The following is a 21,132-nucleotide window of genomic DNA, read 5'->3' as shown; positions in this document are numbered from 1 at the left end:
AATGCAGATTGATCCAATATACGAAGGAGATGACTTTACATCAGAGCAAGATATTCAAGACGAGCCTGAGGAGTTTAGTATCGAGAGCGAGCTCCTTCGACCCGGGGATATTCACGGGTCCAGCACCGCGGCATCGCTAGCTCCACGTTAGAAGGCTCGGAACTAGACACTACGCCAACGTCACGGGGAGAGCTACTGAAATCAAAAGTTGATAGCCTTTACGAAGCTCTTGAGGCGGAGCTGTAGATAAAGCCAACAGCGAGACACTACGACAAGTTTGAGGAATCCACCTTCTTTACGATGGAATAAAGCTCACGAAAAACAATGGTGAACTGAGGAAAGCTTCCGCGATAGAGAAGGATCTAGGTGCGGGCCGCCTACAAGACCTGGGTCTTGCTGAGTATACCAAGCCAAAAAGGGACTGGGTGAGGGGGCCTATTAACAAGTTCGAGAAGGTTGAAAACACTGAAAATATTTCGATGCAAACATTGGGGGAGATCAAGAACGCCGTCGATGCCACGAAGAGCGTTATGCAAGAGTCTGGTGTCTTCACTGATTGCGAGAGAAGGGGGCTTGACCTTGAACTTCAGACGATCCAGGGTAACCTGAAAATCCTGACAAGCAAGATGATTTCATACGAGAATGAGATCACGAGAATAGAAGGGGATATTAAAAAGCTTGAGGAGAAGAAGGCCACACCTGGAGCATCCGATGTACAGCTAGCTAAATGGGACAGGGATATAGCCGAGGCTAAGAAAAAGCTAGAGCAACTCAAAGCTTAAAAAGAGTCTGCAGCAAAAGCACACGGCATACTATCTTCCAGCATCCATACTAATCTCATGAACATCAAAGACACCTTGATCAAGATCGCGGGGGATGATAAAACCTTGGTCGAAAAGCTCAAGATCTTGTTCAAGGAGCAAGGTCTGACTATCGGAAGTATCGTGAGTGCTGTTGGTCTGCTTATATCCACCATCGTACTCGCTGTCACCGGAGAAAGTGCAGGCGGAAGAGCTGCTGCAACTGGGGGAAGTGCTGATGACAAGGGCTTTGTGCGGAAGCAGCTTGAAAGACTCGGACGGTTCTTGAAGTACCTAGCAGGGAAGGCACGCGCCGCGCTACCAGGGATTATCGGTACGATCGTATCGTTCTTCTTCAGAATAGCAGCGAGAGTTGTTGAATTCGCGGCAAAGCACTTGTCCATGGCTTTGGCTGGTGCTGTGGGTATATGGGAAACAAGAAGAGTAAGGGCAATGGTTGAATCTTTTCGAAAAAAAGAACGATATCAAGATTCATAAAGCGGTGTCTGGGTCGACCGATGATGGGAACTTTAATATAGGGCCTTTTGAAGCCCTTATCTCCCCTCATAGTCGATAAATCACTGCTGGACCTTATGGGGTATAATCTTCATACCGAAGCAATGTTTACCGAGGGTGACCATGACAGCTTCTATAAAACTGATGTTTACCAGCATCTAAGGCTCACTTTTCACCAACTCGATGAGGATGATTGCCTGCTTAACGGGGAGAAACCTAAAATTCTTTCCATCCTACCGACCAAAGAGGTAAGTGCCTGGGAAGACATGTTGACGTGGAGTTTTGATAACCCTATTTACCTTCCTCTTAAAGGTTCAATAGACAGGCTGGAGTTCATGTTGAGGGATGAACATCGTAATGATAAAAACGTCTTGTTCGTGGGAATTACTATCCATCTACTAATAGAATAAATATGACTGACATTATGAAGCTTCATGCGAGCTTACCGAGTGCACCCCTGGAGGGTATGGAGGAGGACAAGTCTACAGACGGAATAAGATCAAAGAGGTGGAACAATATTTGCGAGCTGAGATTAAAGAGCGGGACAAGCTCGCTAAAAAGTTCAAGATGCATGGTACGTGGGTTCGATATATGGACCACGGGTTACTATCGGTAAGTGTGATAACTTCCGGCGTTGGTATTGGTACCATGCCATCTGGGATCGGTGTACTATTAGCCGTGGCTATGTGTGGAATTACGATTGCCGTAGGGTTGGGACAAGCTGGTCTGCGGAACGCGAGGAAGAGGCTGGGTGTCAAGAGTAAAAAGCATGGGAGCATCAGACTACTAGCAGAGACCAAGCTCAACTGTATCGATGACTTGATCTCGAAAGCTGAGGAGAACGGTGTCATTAGCGACCAAGAATTCAGTCCAATCATTCAGGAGAAGCAAAAGTACATGAGGTTGAAGGAGTAGATCAGACAGCGAACACACAAAAACGTGGATTCTATCAATGAACGGGAGCAACAGCAGCTGATCGCACAAAAACGTGGATTCTATCAATGAACGGGAGCAACAGCAGCTGATCGCGCAAGGGCGTGAAGAGGCCAAGGATGAACTGTTGAAAAAACTTCAATAGAGATCTGCGCAGTAGATCGAGTAAGTGATCTAGTATGTTGTGCAACACACTAGATTACGAATAAACAGGTGGCTCCTCTAAGTACCGCTGACATACTGCTCATATTTCTCTAACCACTCGGGGTGGTTATAGATGTCTACTGACATGGTAAAAGAGCAGCCCTCATCGTAACGCAAGGCATCATTGGAATAGAGCTTTTTGGGTGTCTGGATCAATAGAGGGGATAGCTTGGAATAGGATCGCTTAGCACGATATTTTCAATGTTTACATCTTCGATATTTAGTGGAGTCGCTTTGGCATAAAAGTCTCTTGAGTTAACATTCTCGTTACCGAATTTGAACATCCTTTTATTTTGTGATAAGGGAGTTCTGCCCTCGGTTCCCCCAGTTCATTCCTTCTGTGAACTGGGCCCGGATATGCGCCTTGAAGGTAGTAATCTCGCAACCAAGATACTCTGTGAAGCTAAGCTTTATATCATACCTTAGAGCATTGTGAATCCTACCCATAACACGTTCATATATATACCCAGCGAAATTGCATATGCGGCAACGACGTTTTCGTTTTAGATGATGGCATTTGGCACGTTCCCAACATACCTTGTCAATATTGAGGCATTTGATGCATTTCTTTGTCCATTGTCCTTTTTTGTCGATTCTAAAATTATTCAAAGATAAAGGGTGATTACATTTTGCACATTTCTTGATATCCTCCATATTAGTTTCTGTTGTTTTGTACAGTAGTACTATACAAAACTCTGGACAGGAAAACTCCAACTAGCATCCACACTACACCTTCCACCATTATACATGATGTACTCATGCCAGCAGTACCAGCATAGCATCTTACCTTTTATGAAGAATCTCCGTCCACAGGAGCATCTGCCGTACCCATCGAGCACGCGTTCACACTCATCGCATTGTTTCTTCATCGTGTATTTGCTCCACAAGAGCTCGAGGTCTGCCTTTTCATCCTCCGAACAGCACCAGTCTATAGGTCTGTCAGGATGACAGGCCACTGGTAGCAACTCCTTGTTAATCCTGTACCTCACCGCTTTCCGCTGACGATAGGCCTCGAGCAGCCGGGGATTATATTGAACCACCTTGATATACATTTCCCGGATAACAAACCAGTCCGGAACATCCTCGAATATCCTGGGATCTTCTTCAACTGCCATAGTGCACATTTCCTGTGTCTTGAAATGATCCGGAACGTCCTCGAGCAACTCCAGCATGCGTTAAACCGCTGAGGTGCACATTTCCTTGGTCTTGAAGTGGTCCGGAACATCCATGATTAGCCAGGGTATCTCCCGAACTGCATCAATACACATTTCGCGGGTTTTGAAATGTTCCGGAACAAGCTCGAACACCAAAGATGTTGCTTGAACTGCCCGAGTACATATTTCTTGGGTCATGAAATGGTTCGGAACAAATTGCAGCATCCGGGGTTCCTCCCTGACCACCCAGGCGCACATTTCCTGGGTCTTGAGATGATCCGGAACAAATCTGAATACCGTTGGATCCTCTTCAACCTCTCTGACCCGCATTTCCTGGGTCCTGAAATGGTTGCGAGTTGCTGATAGTAGAGCTGATACAGTGTCATAAATTTTTTGAACAGGATCATATTTGTATTACATCCTAGCATCAATTGGCAGTCACAACTCTATGGGACTTTCCCCTACTCAATTGCGCAATCTCTTTTTTTTGTTGATGTCAGCATTATTTCCGCTAGTCGCTATTGCGCATGCGTGGGATTTTATGGGTATTTCTGGAATTGTCGGATTATATCGAATTCGGGATTTCCCTTGTCGTCAGTCGACTGCGCTAGAACATACATTTTCCTATCTCTATGCGATAGGACGAGGTTATTTTTTCAGGGTCCATCAAACTCCTATTTGACCTGGAAGTGACGGCTACCAATACAAAACGCACCATCGTGTCGAATATCGACAAAAGCCTGATGCGAGATCTACGTATTACCCTGAATGGAAACGAGGTGCAAAATATATCTGATTTCAACACCTTCGCAGTCTACAAAGACCTCTGGCTACCCAAATTTGACAGGGACAAAAACCTGATTTTGGAGGGAATCAACCCCAAAAACTAGTCAAGGCTACTAATCATACCGGGACAGATTAGGAGAAGGCCATTAACATGCCATGTTATCCAAGGATCATTTGGAACATATTGTGAACCTCTTTGGCAGTCACGACTCTAACGTCACGATTGGCCAATTATTCAATGAGAGGTATGCGTTGTTTATCGATTTCCGAGCTTCTCCCGATCATACCCTACATGACTCTGGAAGACCTCTACAACGTCTAAGTGATGGCATCACGTTGCACATGACAAAGAAAGCCGACGGCATCGGGGACATCCGCTGTTACGTGTATCTGATTCATGATGCTCAGCTAAATATCTTAGATGGTAGATTTCACAGCGTTGAGCATTAGTGACCACAATTTGTGTTTGTCCTCTGAGGGCAAATACAAATCAATATGGAAAACAAGAGCTGTCCAAATTGTAAAAAAGTGTTAAACCCAGATGCATTTAAGGTGTTGAAAAATGGTCAAACGACAACAAATTGTATATGTTCCCTGGATAAAAAGAAACAGCAGTGTGCCAAAAACAAGTGCCCCCATGGTAGGGGGAGGGGTCATTGCAAAGACTGCAAGGGCAGTCAGATTTGCGGTCATGGGAGACAGAGGGCCTATTGTAAGGACTGTAAGGGTAGTCAGATTTGTAAACATGAAAGGGTGAGGTCTCAGTGTAAAGAATGCATGAAAAAGGAGAGCAATAAAATGGCAACAATGGCAGTTAATCAATGCGCTGGCATTCAGTGGCACAAATTTTCTATTCAGTAAACTTGCTAGACATGGTGAAGCGGAACGGAAGAGGCACGAGCAAGCCATGGAAAGACTACAAGCAGCTCAGGTCCAATGGGTACAAGACCGACAAGCAAAAATGACTGGTTCAATAAACAACGGCAATTACAACTACAAGCGGGGAAGAGTCTAAGAGAATTGGAGGACGATATGTACAACTATTATATAGCGTCACATAGTAAGGTACCTAAGCTGTCTGATTACTATACGCCTTCAAAGCAACAACAAGATGGTGAATTGACTTTCATCTTTGGCTCCCTATCTCCGCTAGGGTTTGTGGCGTACAAGTATTTGTAAGAACGTTTTTAACATGTATAATAAAGACATGTTAAAAACACATATTGTTACGAAAAAGGAGGAGGAAAAATTTACTACAGTCCAGAACATCTGTGGACTGGACGAAAAGCCATCAAATTACTCGCAAAGGAGAGCGGTCTATCCAAAAAGAAGGTCACTCATTGGCTGAGTAGGCAACTGTTATTTCTCCGGCAGTGCCGCCAACTTGTGACCCTGTGCCACTCTCCCTGGATGCTTTACTGGTTTTGTAATGATTCGCTCTTCTTGTTTCTGTTCTTCATTCATTTGTTATAAGCTTTATGACTTATAAGAAATTTCAATGTAGGTCCTCCGCCTCATCCTGTTTTTTGGACATATGCCGGACCGTATTTCCTGCTACTAAGATGGGTGCCAGACATCTGCCAATTGTACAATAGACGAGTACGCCCAGGTCCGTCATGACATCCCGGATAATGGGTCATCCTCGATATCTTTTCGGAGGTCCTTGACACTGTCGATGTTTAAGACATTTTCAATCATGTTCGCGTACAGGTTGACCACATGAGTAGTTAACGCCTTGGCTGTCTTCTCTCCCTTCTCTAGGAGCTCACGTTCTACGTACTCGGTATGTCTCTTTTCCACCACTTCATCGGGAGCCTTTTCAATAAACTGTAATTCTGTAACCATACCCTGGTTGTGCACCCGGAAACCTACGTTTTTGGCCATGACTAGATCACCCCTCAGCGCACTCAGATATCTACTCCGCGTCACAGAATTTTGCCTCTTTGACATGCCCTTACACGAAAAATTCGTACCAGCTTTACCCTCCACGAAATAACACTTGGCTGTCAGGGCAATCATCCAAAACCCTATAAATTCCGCTTTGAATAACCCCCTGCTTGACTCGAGTACTTATCAGTGGCGAGCCAGTTTTTTACATCCTCATCATACTTGTCAAGCAGTTCGGGGCGAACGACATCTCTCAACTCTTCCCCAGATATGGCAAAATAGGCACTGTCAGTGTCCATGTAGACATACTCAAAATCTCGACGATCCACGTTCTTGTCCAGAAAATCGTAGTAAAATTCGAGCATGCGAAGTTTGGCCAACTGATATACCGCCATACCACATTGGTAGGCCCTATCGATGCTACACTTGTGTTTGCCTTTTCTAAGCTCATACGCATCTCTGATCTCTTCAAGATCCTCTAGGTAAGGGCTTTGCAGGGCTGCATCAACCTCTTTTTCATCCCTCGTAAACGCAGTATTTGCGTGTCTCGCTAGATCTTCAATCATCTTGCCGTAGAAGCTGTTCCCCTTCAACTTTGCGTATCTCCCGCAATACGTTTATCGGGGTCCTTGCATCGGCTATCTCTTCTGGGAACCATGCAAAGGGCCTACCTCTAGCACACTTGAGAAACTGGTAAAAGGCAGTCACTTTCAGCCCATGGTCAGGGTACCATTTTAGCACAGGGGTATACAGTAGGATTTTCTCAGCCTTTAGCAACCCAGAAGCTTACGTGTACCCGGAACACGCTTGCGACCCGTAGTTTTTAATTACTCGTGCATGTGCTCAGGGATTTGATCATCAAGTATTTCCTTGACGACAAACAAGGGAGCCATTTCGCCGAATTTGTCACGCAGATAGTCAGGCACCTCGATATCAACCTGGGAAAAATCAAACAACGACCCATCCACCACACCTTGCGCCAGTAGCTCTAAGTTATGTGCTGATGTCGGTGTGACCACCTTGATCAGCTGTTCCTTCCCACAGGGAAAGTCTTGAATCAAAGTACTCGGGTAGACCATGCTTGCGTCGTACCCCAGAATGGTCCTACACTTGCGGGGTTCGCTGTACACGTGAGATCTGATACCCGTCACGTCTCGTTCGTGGTATCTACAGAATACGATCGCGGGACCACCCACCATCTCCGTCCGCAAGAACTCGTAGGCCTCATTCCGCGTACATTTTTCACATGCTTTTTTTACCTCCTTGCAGGCCTTACAAGTCTTGCTGTAACAAGAGTCCTTGCACCTATCCCTGCATGGGTCTCCCGGAGCGTATAGCTCTAGCTTGGGGTGCAACCGTAGAGAGTTGTTCAGAACGTAGCGCATTGATACCCCGGAATACTTACCGAGTCCTTTCAAATATCGATTTCATCCCTATAATACTGCAACCTCGTTTTGTTCACGGCCTCAATGAACGGCCGCACATCGGCTAGGTTGTACTCGCTTAGCCAGTCCATCATGGTGACACACCCCGCCTGTAAAACTAAGCGTGGAATGTCTCGTACTCTTCGGGAGAGAGCGTGTTTTCCCCCTTAGCCGGCTATAGAAGTCCTCGTGCGCGACAGGCCCAACATGGTCCAACTTGTCGCGGCTCATCAACCATTCATACGGAAACACAAGCTTTTGCAGCTTACATTCCAACAACTTTCAAAGTTTTTGAAAAGCTCATCTCTCTTCAATTAAATGTTTTTTTCCAAAATAAATTCTCAAGTAATCTTTATTGATTCCGAGCAAACTATAGTACACAGACAGCCCTGATAAATTTGCTCCATAAATGGCAATCTTGTCTTGATAATTCTGGTAAAGTTGGTACTATTCTTATGGACTTATCTAAAGCATTTGACTGTCTACCACATGAACTCCTAATTGCAAAATTAGCAGCATATGGTTTCGGTCAAAATAGCTTAAAACTTCTTAGGCATTATCTTAGTAACAGATTCCAGAGAGTGAAGATAGGATCAGCTTACAGTATGTGGCTTGAGATCCTTCTAGTAGTGCCTCAAGGTTCAATATTAGGTCCTGAATGATCTTTTTCGTTCATGCAAAGGACAGAAGCTTGCGATTTTGCTGACGACAATACTCTGTACAGTTGTGCATCATCAATCGATTCTGTTATTTCTGATCTAGAAGTAGATATGGAAAACTCATTGCGTTGGTTTAGAGCTAACCAACTCGTTGCTAACCCAGCGAAATTTCAGCTTAAGTTCTTGGGTATGGATGAGAGAAAATTAGCTTTGTACATCAATCAGAAACAAATTATTCCTTCCTACAGTGTTAAATTATTAGGAATGCATATTGTGTAATGCATTCTTGTGGTGTAAAGTCATGCTCCGGTTGCTTTGAAGCATGATCCTCCCTCGCTTCCTCCTCAACCTCACCAAATAGGGTCTTTCTTGCTCCATGATATAATGAGAGGATACGATTTTTAACTGATGCAAAAGTTTGACGTACCGGTCCCTTGATACTCTCCGGTACATTTGATAGTAGCCACTCTGACAATTTTCGCAACTTACTCTTTACTATTGGGCGCGTTTTTGATAACTCTTTGCGCTCAAACTCATTCATTTCCTCGAAAGTGGGTACATGTGGCTCTATCTTACTTCTAATATTCTGATCTGGACATCTCTTGTTTTTCAAAAATGTTCATGGCTTGTGGTGAGAATGGTGTAGTCTGCGTCTCTAATAAAGCAATAAGATCTGCTTTGCGTAATTTTGAATAACCCGTAAGCCCACGGGTTTTCGCTATTGCGTGTAACTATTTTACGGTATTTAAATTCAAATCCATCTCCTTTATTTATATAGATTTCTTATTCCAACCAACAAATTTTTCTGGCGCATGGTCATGATAATTTTACTCATATTCTGCATAATATGAGTATATGCTATTGCGCATGACGTCATATATATTATTTTGTGTTGGTGACTTGCATTTATATATCATTTAATATTATTTTGTGTTGGTTACTGGCATTTAGGGAATTTCCCTTTGGTCGACGTCGTCTGCGCCAGAACGAACATTTCTCTATCTCCATTATAATAATGTCTTTTATATACTTCTTTAACTGCCGTTGCTACAGTCTGTTCTAAATGGGCTTGTGAAACCCTTGGCGACAATCCATTTTATTTACAATACTGTTTTATTGACTTTACGAAATAACCTCTTTCTAACCTCTTTCCCTGAATACCTCGACTGCAAGATATTGAAAAGAAAGAAAGAATTTCTTCAGTAAAAATTTTATTCATGTCTAGAAAGACAAACAACATTTAACTGAATCCTACGAATGTTATACAATCTTTACACTTCACGTGAATTGATCTGATAGGCCAGAATTATCACATGACTTGTCACATGATTTGTTAGTCTTTTAAGCATTTATGAGTTAAAAACTTTTAATTTTCTGTTTAAACCACAATTATCAATTGAACTTGAATTTCAATTTTTGATTCAAATCAAAAATCAAAAATTGAACTTACAATTCAGTTTTTAATTTAAACGAAATTTGATTTAATTTTCAAATTTTAAATTCTCTTAAAAATCAGAAATTTAGAAATTGATATTACATTTTGTGACTTTTAGCACCAAATGACCCAAAGTAATCCTTTGGTTCGTAGAAGAAAAACGTCTGCGAAGGAGAGCGCACTTTTTTGCCAAAATATGAAGTTCCTTTTTTGTTTTTTGATTTGAAAACGAAAAACGAAAATTGAGTTGAAATTTTCTTTTTGTATTGAATTAAAAAAGAAAAATTGATAAAGAAATTGAAATTTTTTTTTATTTTAAAATGAAAATTGAATGTCCCTTTTAGGTCACGGATTGTTCACGCATTTAACAACATGTTCCAATACAGTTTTGTTTTCAACAAGTAAAGGTAATAATGCCTATGAAAAGTGAAGTTAATGCATACGGGGGGGGAGTATTTTGAACGTAGTGGCTAGTGTTCTTAAGCAAATTGTTTAGAAGTTTTTTGTTTACTTCAGTTAACATGTACTGAGACCAAGACAATGTTTTTTTAGGGATGTGTGGTCTTAAAAAAACGTTTGTGTTTGGTAGACGTTGGTTTACCTTCTGTGACTTCATCACTGGGGTAGCAATTTAAAATTTTCGCTGCTTGTGTTATGTCTTCATAAGTGGGGCATATCAAATTTTAAATATTTCTTTGCTCCACTTAGGGTCACATTTTCGAAGCAAATTAAAAGGCACTGATGGACTTCCGTACTTTAGACTTCTTTTTTTATCAAATAAAACTCAATATTTTTTAAGGACCTTTCGTTATCAATTTTTCTACAATTAATGATAATTGTTCATTAACTTCAAAATTACACTTTTTTATTACGTTTATTGCACTTTCTGTTTCTGAAACAATGTATTTTTAAGCGCAACCAAGGCGACATACGTCATCTTCTTAAAAGGTTTCCCGACAAAAAACCTTCTTTGAGTTGCAAGTGTTAGTATCTTTGCGAAGCGAGCAGAGATCTATAACGGAGAATTACAGTGCATTCCAATGTAAATTTTTTTTGCTACACAGAATAGTTGACGATTCATTCATAAAATAGCATTTTAATTTACCACCTATCATTTCGCTTATTGGACAAGTCTCTTTTAAGAGAGTCCACTTCAACTTTTTTAGCTTCTAGCTCAAGACTGTGTGTTGTTTTCAAAGCTTCTATTTGGTTTTCTAGATATGATATTCTATTCTGATAATCCTGACATACTCCTTCAAGTTTTCTTTTACCAGTTTCCTTTTCACGTTCTTGTCTCTTATTGTAGGCTTCTAATTGCCTTTCGCAAACCTTTGTTTTTGATTTTTCACATTCTAACTCGGATAATAGCTGTGCTTGCTCGGATTCAAGTCTTTCTTTTTCCTTTAAATACATGCTAAATTTATTTTTTGTTAGATTTAATTCAGATTTACTTTTAGCTTCGTCTTCACATAACCTTTCAAGCTGCTCCTTAAGCATTACGATTTCTTTTTTGTAGTTTATCTCCATAGATACAAATTCATTTTCGCTTATTGTAGAGGAAAATTGTTTCTCCAAGTTTCGACTTCGCTTCTGCAGTTCGCGCTTCACAGCATCCAACTCGGCTTTCAACTTAATGGTTTCTGTATATTTTTGTGTTACTTCTCGCAACGTTTCATCTTGCATACGATCTAACTTTGCACTCAAAAGCTGATTACTGTTTGAAATCCGCAATTGTTCAGCGACAGCATCTTTTTTCTCTTGTTCATAAATTCCCACTTTTCTCTTCAGCTCATCATTTTCTTCTCCGAGAATACGAATCTTCTTGGTTTTTGCCAACAAATATCCTTGTTGGTGCTCCAAACTTAATTTAAGATCTGAATTCTCTTTTAATTTTTTTTCATTCAGTCTATCCATGGAATCAGCCTTGCTTTTAAATTCAATGCATTCACTTATAACTTTTTCATGCTCTTTCTCCAGATTTTCTTTCAACGCTTCCAAACATTGCACCTCGCCTTTGTAACGACTTAATTCATTGTTAACATTTTGAAAAGCTTCATCAAGGGCTACATATTGTTGTTGAAGTTCGTGACTTCTCTTGGTCACATCTCTTAATTCATCATCTCTTTGTCTTGCTTGCTTTTCTGAGATTTCATATTTACGTGACAAATTTATGACTTCAGATTCAAATGTAGTAATTTCTTTACATTTGCTTTCGAAATTCTTTTGTAATCTATCTAAAGCGTCTTGCACACATTCTTTTCTGTTTTCTGCATCTGTCAATTTTTCCATCAATTCACACTTTTCCGCCTCTACCACAGAAACATGCTGAGATGTGCTCTTTAGAGTCCGTTTCCCATCCTCTAATTGCTTTTCTAAGGATGCTTCATTTATTCGAAACTGTTCTATGTTATGATTGGCTCTTAATAAGTCATTTTGTTGTTTTTTGCTTTCTTTATTTAAGCGCTTGTTTATCGTGCTTAGTTCTAAAACGATAAAACGCAAGAATTAACGTAACAATTTATCGATAAACAGCAAAACAAAACAAAAACAAAAACAAAACAAAAGCGATTTGATGAATACGGATTGTTTGTAATGGATGACACGTTATGAGTGAGGTAGCAAATAGTATTACCGTTTGTATCTCGCTCCAACTGTTCTACTCGTTGAAACAATGCGGTCAACTTTTCTTGCGCCTTGGTTAAGGAGTTGTCCTTTGCGTTTGATTCTTCCTGAATAATTTCTCGTTCTTTCTGAAGTTCTGAAATCTCTTCAATTAGCTCTTGCGTGCATTGTTTTCTTTGCTCCAGCTCTTTTTCCAATTCTTTCAGTTTAATGTCTGATTCCTTCTTCACGATCTGCAAACTTTTGTTGTGACTGCTCAGTTCTTGGTTCGTTCTTTCAATCGATGATATGTTTTTCATCAAACTTTCATTTTTATCCATCAATTCCTCACATTGAGTTTCTGCAGCTGATAATTTGTTTTCCGTTTCCACAAGCCTAAAATTGATAAAAAAAGTATCTGAATGAGATGTACGTTTTCAATGCAAAGTCGTAACAATACACATAGTCACGTAATCTCAGGCGAGCGTCGTAAAGAAACACGAGACAGAACAGTGAGCAAAGAGTCAATTACAAAAACTTCAAGCAGTCACTTTTGAAGTAAAGATGCATTGCAATATCAATGTAATATAACTTTGCATATGGAATACATTTTTATGATAAATGAAGTTCATGAAAAAATTTACAGCTCCAAAGTTTCGAAATTTGTTTTTAGGTGGTTAACTAGCTATTTATATAAAATATTTTTGGCTTTGCTCTTATATCTCTTAAAAACTAAAGAACATCTCAAAGAGCATTACTTTCGTTTTGCAGACAGAAAATATAAGAATGAAGTTTTGAGCTGCAATAAAGTATACGCCTGCACATTTCCCACCTTTTCACAATGGCTTGCTTACTCTCTTCACCAGCAGTTTCCAAATCTTTCGCTTTGTGTTTTGAATGATTTAGCTCTTCTAAAAGCTGCTGACGCTGCACTCTGCTACGATCAAGGGCTGCATTTAAAGCTGTCAGTTTTTCAGAAACAGTATCAACCTCAGATTTCATAACCTCTCTTTCGTTAACAATATGTTTTTTGCTGGTTTCCAACTTTTTCAGCGAATGGCGTGTCATTTCCAACTCTTCAGCAGTTACATCAGCATTCTTTTGTAAGTTGTCGTAGTTTTCTAAAAGTTCTGAGTATTCCGTTTCCATCTCTAGAAACTTTTCTTTTAAATTACTATTTTCATTTTCCAGTATAGAATTCTTTTTTTGGCTTTCCTCAAGGTCATCACTTATTCTTGTCACTTGATTTCGGTAGCTTGTGACTTCTGTTTTAGCATTTTTTAGTTGTTTTGTAACATCTTCGTGGTTGGAACGTAGTAGGGCCAAGTTTTCCATGTTATTTTTGTTCTCATTCTCTGTTTCCTTTAGCTTATTTTTAATCGCATTGTGTCTCCTATACATCATGTCGTATTCCTGTTTGGTTTTATCTAATTCACCACTCGTTTCTTCCAACTTCCCCTCCAATATATTTATTTCATGTTTAACTTTATTGACGACCATGTTTAGCTCATCTTTGCGTTGAGTCAAGTCTTCAATAGTTTCTACTTGTTCTTCTTCTATTCTGGTCAATTCAACCAACTTATTTTGGACATCGTTGCATTTTTTTTCCTCACTGCGTAATAAGGCGCGACATTGTTCCAATTCACTTGTATATGCTTGTTCTTTTCGTTCAATCCGTTCGCTTTTATATTTTAAACCCGACACCATTTTGTTTTTATCTTTTATCTGTTCTGATAAAAGTTCGACCTTGTTGCTTAACTCAGAGTTAAGATTCAATAAGTTGTCTATTTTTAGTTGCATGTTATTGTTGTCATGTCTGAGATCATCATTTTTTAACGTTGCTTCCTCAACTTCCTGCGATAACTTCTCAATGGTTTCCATTTTATCCAGAAGTTCTTTACCTTTCCGTGTGTTATCATCTTCCATTTCTTTAAAAATTGTACGCTGGTCGATCATTTTTCTTTGGTTCAATTCTATTTCTTCCTTTTGCTTTAAAACATTAAGCTTCAATGCTTTAATTTCATTCAGTGCTTCTTCTAAGGAATGCTTTAAACTGTCGTTTAACTCACCATATTTTTCATTTCTTCTATTTAAAAGCTTCAACTTTTCTTCGTAGTTTAGAATTTTACTTTCCAAAAGTTCGACATTTGTATTTTTTTCGTTTAACTGCGTTCTTACCAAGTTATAAGCTTCTTTTGACACAGACAAGTCTTCTGTTTCCTCTAGTAAGCTTTTTAACCGAATTTCATTTTCTATTGAAGATTTGAACTTAATTTCTACCTCACAAAACTTTTTATTTATGCTGCTTAGCTCAACTTCTTTTTGCTCCAGTTTTTGAGAGCAAATTTCATAACTGGATGCTACATTTGCCAGCTTGCGTTTGTATTTTTCCACTTCTTCCTGCATAAGGCTACAGTTAGATGATTGCGACTCCAACTGAGACATCTTTATTTCTTTTTCTTCTACTTGACTTCTCAACACCGACATTGATTTTTTTAAATTTTCGTACCTATCGTTTATTTCATCCAATTCTTGAATAAGGGTAGAGTTTCTTTCTTTCAGTTGTTCTTCAGTGCGTTGTTGTTGCAAGAGCTGGCGTTGAAGCTCCAACAACTTTTGCTTCATTTCTTGCACTTTAGCTTTCTCTTTCTCTGTTTCCTCTTTCATGGCATCACAATGCTTTTTGCTTGACGCCAAAGCTTGTCTCAGTTCACTTTTTTCTGCAGTGATGATTTCCAATTGCTCACACATAGATGCACAATTTGATCTTTTATCTTCAACTTCTTCCATAATCTGATCATGTTCTTTAACCAGTTGATTATATTTCTCTTCAGCCTGTTTTAATTTTATTTCCAAACTTTCATTAATTTTTATTTTGATGTCCAAATTAAGAGTTACCTTGCGAAGTTTGTCTTGGGAAATATCACTTTCTCTTTTAATATCTGCTTTCAGGGACACAACGCTGTCTCGTAATTCGTTTGCAGTTGATTCAGCAATCGTTAATTTTTTTGTCAACTCTTTGTTAATTTTTACTTGATCTGCTAACAGTGATTCGGTTCCCTGAAACATATCTTTTGGGACTACGTTTTCTTGTATATTTGTAAGCTCTTTATAAATCTCTTCTTTTTCTGATGATACTCTTGCGATATCGTCCTCTAAGCCAGCTTTAATTTGCAGCAGTTTATCCTTTAAATTAACTAGTTCCATATTTTCTTTTCGAAGGTCAGATATGACACCATCTTTTTTTTCCAGTTGACTTTCCAAGCTCTTTAAGCGTTCATTAAATACACCGTTGTGAATGCTCATATTACTGTTTCCATCTTCAAGGTCAGACAAGAGTTTTTTAGTTTGTTCTAATTCTTCTGAAAGGTTGTTATGCTTTGCCTCCAGTTCTAAGTATTGTCGCTGCAACCGTTGGAATTCCAGCTCTTTTTTCATGATAGTTTGTTCTAAAGACAAGTTATTTTGCATGGCGTTATTTTCCATCAGTTTAAATTGTTTTGCCTCCTTTTCTGTCTCTTTTAGTTCCAAGCTCAAATTATTCTTTGTTTCTTCTAGTTCTTCCAATCTTAGTTTATAATTATTCAATTCATACTCGACCATTTCTTTCTCGTGGACCTCTTTTTCTATATTCACTTGTAAGTCAAATATTTGTTTTGTAGCTAAAGTCAGATTTTTTTCCATGTCATCTAAATAAGAACTTTTCTCCTTCAAACTCATATCTAAAGTATTTTTCTCCTCTAACACGTCATCCCCTCGAACCATTAGTTGCTCTTTGACCTCTTCAGCTTCTTTGCACTTTTGTTCAAAAAATGACTTTGCTTTTTCCAACTCTGCAACGTTGGTGTTCACTTGATCCAACAAAATATGAAGCTCTTTGTTTTTATTTTCAGTGACTACTTTTTGTTTACGCAGTGCATTCACGACTAACTCGTTTTCCGACAAATCTTTCTCTACTGAAGCGCACTTAATTTTTAATAACTCCTTCTCTTTATGCAGTGCGCCCTTCTCTTGTTGCAACTTCAGGTTGGCTTCTCGTAATATATTCAACTGTGAATTTTCACCATTATCAAGAAAGGTTTTGCTGTCTGGAAATATCGTAAGTTGCTGATGTTGTCTTTGAATCATTTCATGGGCACTGGATAATTCGTCCTCTTTTTCTTTCAATGATTTTTTTAAAGATATTATATGTTCTCGATGCTTTTCTATTTCAACAGCATGTTCATTCAATACAGCATCGTCCCATTCGACATTACTTTGCGTCAGTTCCGTTTTTATGTCCCGATGATTACGTTCTAAGTGGTCCAGTCTTTCAGTCAATTCAATATTTGCATTTTGTAACTTTCGCTCTCGCTCGGAAAGTTGTGCAACAGTACTTTCAGCTTCCTGAAAACAACAACAAAATTGTCTTTTAACCCGATTTCTACTGGACAAAGGAAAGGGGAAGGGCACCTTCTTCTCTATAATTTCTGTACATATAAGAATTTTCATAACACTGGCAAGTCTGAAAGGCGGGAAGTTTGAAATAAATTAGCATAATTGAAATTTTTCTGACTGAATCCCTGACGCAATCTCTTACTTCAAGATCAGAAAAAATCAAATTAAATCAGGTAATTTTGATCAAATAGATCCAAATGCAGTTTTTTGGTTTTTTTGATTTGATAAGGATGGACAAAAAATGCGACTTTTTTCTTCTTTAACTGAATTGCCACTGAAAATAACTTTTATTTTATTTCCCACCCACGCACACTTTTCTAAATACTTTCCTAGGAAAACTTCATTTTTAAGAATTCCTGGTTTCCATTTTTGTACCTGTAATGAATTTTTGACAAATATGTTTTTTGGAAATTTGCGAACAGTCAGTAAATTTCATGTTTCTCATAGCGGTCACATTAACGTTGGTTAATTTTATTACCGTTAGGTATGATTTGAATGTAACAGATGTTATAATATGTTTTGAAACGCAAGCGTAGGTCCATATTACAAAACAAAACAATGAAAAAACTTACTTTCAAATATTTACTGAAGTTCTCATTCTCTTCAAGTAAACGATTATTGCGGTTTTCAATTCGTGCAAGTTCTTCGCTATGTTTTTGAAGAAGAGTGTTTGTTTTTTCCTGCAAGTTCTCGATTTCTTTGTTAGCCTCAACTAATTCAATTGTAAGTGTATTTTTTTCTGCTACTAAGTTTTTGTTCACCGAGTCATTGTCCTTCAACTTTTCCGTTTGTTCTAAAAGTAAATAACGAAATTTACTTTTAAAGTTTTAAAATTGATTATGGCATTTTAAGTGATTTACATTTTTAGCTATATCATGAAATTCACGAAGCAAAACAAGATCAAAAAATTCTCCTACTAAACAGTTCAAAGATTGATAAGAAAATAATAACATGTGCTCTGATCAAAAAGTCAAAAAACATATTATCAACATTATTAAGCATTACGGAGAATCATGGTCACAAGATAATCTACGATTTTCTCTATGTTGTCTTCACAACGAAATATTATTCACAGAATGAGTTTGAAACCGTCAGTAAAAGAAAGAATACTCTCACCGATATGGCAAGAAATCTCTCACATTAGGATCTTCATCAAACTCATATAACATACAAAAATACAGTTAACTCTTCCTAATTCGAATTCCCACAGGGAAAAATTTTTGTTTGAATTATAAATTTCAATATCAAGAAAACATAATTCAAGTTTCATTCAATCTTTATTTTGATAGTTTCACAAAAAAGAAACTCTATTTGAAAAACATTCTAAAAAAACACTCTAAAATGCGAATTAGGGAGAGAATTGTGCTAAAGGGACTGAAAAACTGTTTGAATTATAGAAAGTTTCGAATTAGAGAAATTCGAATTGAAAAAGTTTTTATAAGAGTTTCATAAGAAAAATTGACGGTGACTGAGCACATGTTCGAATTATTGAAATATTCGAATTATAGAGATTCGAATTAGAGGGAGTCAACTGTACTTGTGATGCCTTGATAAGAAAAAAATAAATCAGTCAAAAAATTTTAGCAAAATCGATGACTCATAATCCAAGAATCGATAAGAGCAAATAGATCATACATTGTTGCAACTATCGTCTGAAGAAACCAACCTTCTTTCGGTTGGCAAATAATGAATCCCAACAAAAAAATAGAAGGAAGAAACAGCCTCACAATACAGAATAGCGAAGCACCGAAGGATAATTCATGTAAAATAGAAATAATATTTTTTGAAAAAACCTAAAGAAGGAAAACATATTTGAGAGAAAGAATATATATAAGAGATAATATATATATAGATAATAACATTGATAAAAAACAGTGACTGAAACCTTGCGACGGAACGCAACCTTTATTCTTATATACATCGCATATTCAGAAATATATCTAATTCGACGTCTTTTACACAGATACATCATTCAAAATTTGTTCCTTTTATACTCAGCAAATTTACGGCGAAGATAGCAAGGAGCCTAAATCTTGGATCAGAAATGTTTACTCTGCACAAATGTTCTCATAAAAACACATATTCCATTTGTATTAACATGGTAACTTCTACACTCAGACATTCAAAGTTTCCATAGGTTGCCCTGCATTGTCAGTAGTTGCTGAAATATTCATGAAAGCGCATGTGCATTGCATGAATCAGACAGGCCTCCGAAGGTTTGGCGAAAATTCGTTAAAAGGAAAATAAGTTGATAAAATAAATAAAAGTAAATAAAAAAAACTGGAAAATATGATTTCTCCTATACTTTGGGTACTATTTATCTCACAAAAAATTTTTAATTTTCTAATCCAAGACCTTTAATCTAGCTAATTTTTTTGCATATGTCAATTTTCTAAGCGTTATCAAAAATCTCTGGCTTTCCTAAAAAGCATATAGAACACCAAGAAACAAAAACAGCTACCTTCATGATTTTTCTTTAGAATTTCTATTTCATCCTCTAGCTTTGATTTTGCCACCGTGAATTCATGGTTCATTTTCAGCATGTCAGAGTTCTTTACATTTAGCTCTCCACCCACATCACCTATTTTTTCCAATTGATCTTCGTAGCTTTCAACAATTTGTTTCAAATTTTTATTCTCATCGCGTAGCATGCTGATTTCTCTGCTGGCTTCTCCAACCGTGTTCCTGAGGTGTTCATTTTGATGCTCAAGACCTTCAATTTGTTCATCCAGCTTCTGATTTTCATTAGTACTGTGCGAAATTTGTTCGTTTTTCCTGTTTATTTCACTTTGCAGCTCTTCATTGACATGTTGTATTTGTCGAAGTTCTTTCAGCAGTTCAGATATCTTTTTTTGTTGATTTTTAAAGTCATTCTGGTTGACTTGAAAACTTATTGTATTTGAAGATGACATTGCTCATATTAAAACAAAATGCATTTTATGGTTAATGGAAATAATATTGCGACTTTAGTAGGGCTACTTAATAAAAAAGAAAACTTATGTATAACATTTAGTTTCATATTCACGAAGATGAATGACTGAATGCATTCTTCGCTTAAATGTTTCAACATAGGCTTAATACACGCGATGTTAATAATATCAACTGCATAATTTTTGTGAATTGAGATTGAATTTTTATCATATTAATAATAAAGGAATATGTTATGCGCATGATCTGAAAAATTTAGTACCCATACTTAAATAGAGCTGATATATAATACGCATGAAACACAAACTATGCTGCAAATTTTTTTGAATTTCGTAGGAAGTGTACCCTTGTCTATCGTTTTCTCCTATCCGTTTTAAAATACTGAATATTTAGTTTACTAGCATCAGAATTTTTGCGAAAATTGCATTTTTACTTGAGATTAATATTATTGGTAACGCTTTAGTTTGTTCGTTTTTTTTTTAATTTACCTTACCATCAAAATATATTAACGAATATTAACGTGCAGAAAGTAGTCAAGTCAGAAAAGTCTAGATGCAAAAAATATCAAAGATATTTTGCTCTTTCAAAGGAACAAACCAAAATTCAAATGTTTCGTCACTTTTTTGTAAATATGGTATCTGATTACTTTTCTTATATTTATCACTTGTTAGGGTTAAAAAAAGACCGACTATCCCTTGCTGGAATTTATTTTTTAAATTATTTTTATACTTCAGATTACAATTTATTATTGTTTAATTTATATCTTTGATTTTGCACATCGCTTAGCGCGTGTAATGATACGCCTTCCAAAGTTTTCGAACCGAATAAATGTTCTTCTTGGCTCCAAACCACCTCACTTTCCTGCATGTTAAATTTCTGTCCCAAACGCGATTTTATTTTATTATTTTGTGGATTTTACTAATCGTCAATGTTGGATTTCTCGTAGTGATTAATTTTGCAAATGACCTGTTTTCATTTATAATTGCCATCAAATATATAATCCTTAAAATTGTACGGTTGCCATGCTCAGAATACTTGAGAGGCTGAGCGCTGCGGTATTTAAAAGTCATATCCGCGAAGCTTTTCAAAATAAGCAATTTTTTTTAAGAGGTAGCTTGTTAGAATGAACGTACCTGAAGCATTGCGAGCACTAGGGACGAGTGTTAAAACCGGCAGGGTGTTACTATTAAAAATACTATCAAACTAGATCCTATTAAAAAAAGGAGATAATTGTATAAAGCATAATTTTTTTCTCCTTTCGATTTTAATTGAATATATTTTACAAATATATTGAATTTTTTGAAAGAAATATCAAGTGCAGAAGATTAAAATTGGCCGGTGTGAAATGAAACTCTAATGGCAACATTA

General features: G+C 37.7%; 2 protein-coding genes across 2 annotated transcripts; one reads left to right on the top strand and one right to left on the bottom strand.

The window, feature by feature from the left end:
* The first annotated feature begins 7,911 nt into the window (after nucleotides 1-7,911).
* On the top strand, nucleotides 7,912-8,366 carry LOC130612902 (uncharacterized). Its single transcript, XM_057434235.1, has 2 exons — nucleotides 7,912-7,991; nucleotides 8,081-8,366. Exons 1-2 carry the CDS (start codon nucleotides 7,912-7,914, stop codon nucleotides 8,364-8,366), a joined length of 366 nt encoding a protein of 121 aa, XP_057290218.1.
* Nucleotides 8,367-10,833: 2,467 nt separating this feature from the next.
* Nucleotides 10,834-21,075, bottom strand: LOC130662316 (golgin subfamily B member 1-like). The gene is made up of 5 exons (XM_057461147.1): nucleotides 19,298-21,075; nucleotides 17,409-17,629; nucleotides 13,232-16,785; nucleotides 12,431-12,795; nucleotides 10,834-12,281 (listed from the first exon to the last, which is right to left on the bottom strand). Exons 1-5 carry the CDS (start codon nucleotides 19,746-19,748, stop codon nucleotides 10,900-10,902), a joined length of 5,973 nt encoding a protein of 1,990 aa, XP_057317130.1. The 5' UTR covers nucleotides 19,749-21,075; the 3' UTR covers nucleotides 10,834-10,899.
* Between the last annotated feature and the right edge of the window lie 57 nt (nucleotides 21,076-21,132).

This window comes from Hydractinia symbiolongicarpus, chromosome 10 (assembly GCF_029227915.1).
Source record: "Hydractinia symbiolongicarpus strain clone_291-10 chromosome 10, HSymV2.1, whole genome shotgun sequence".
In the NCBI taxonomy this organism is placed as follows: Eukaryota; Metazoa; Cnidaria; class Hydrozoa; order Anthoathecata; family Hydractiniidae; genus Hydractinia; species Hydractinia symbiolongicarpus.
Note: the sequence above shows the minus strand (reverse complement) of the source record. Positions and strands in the feature narration are given on the sequence as shown.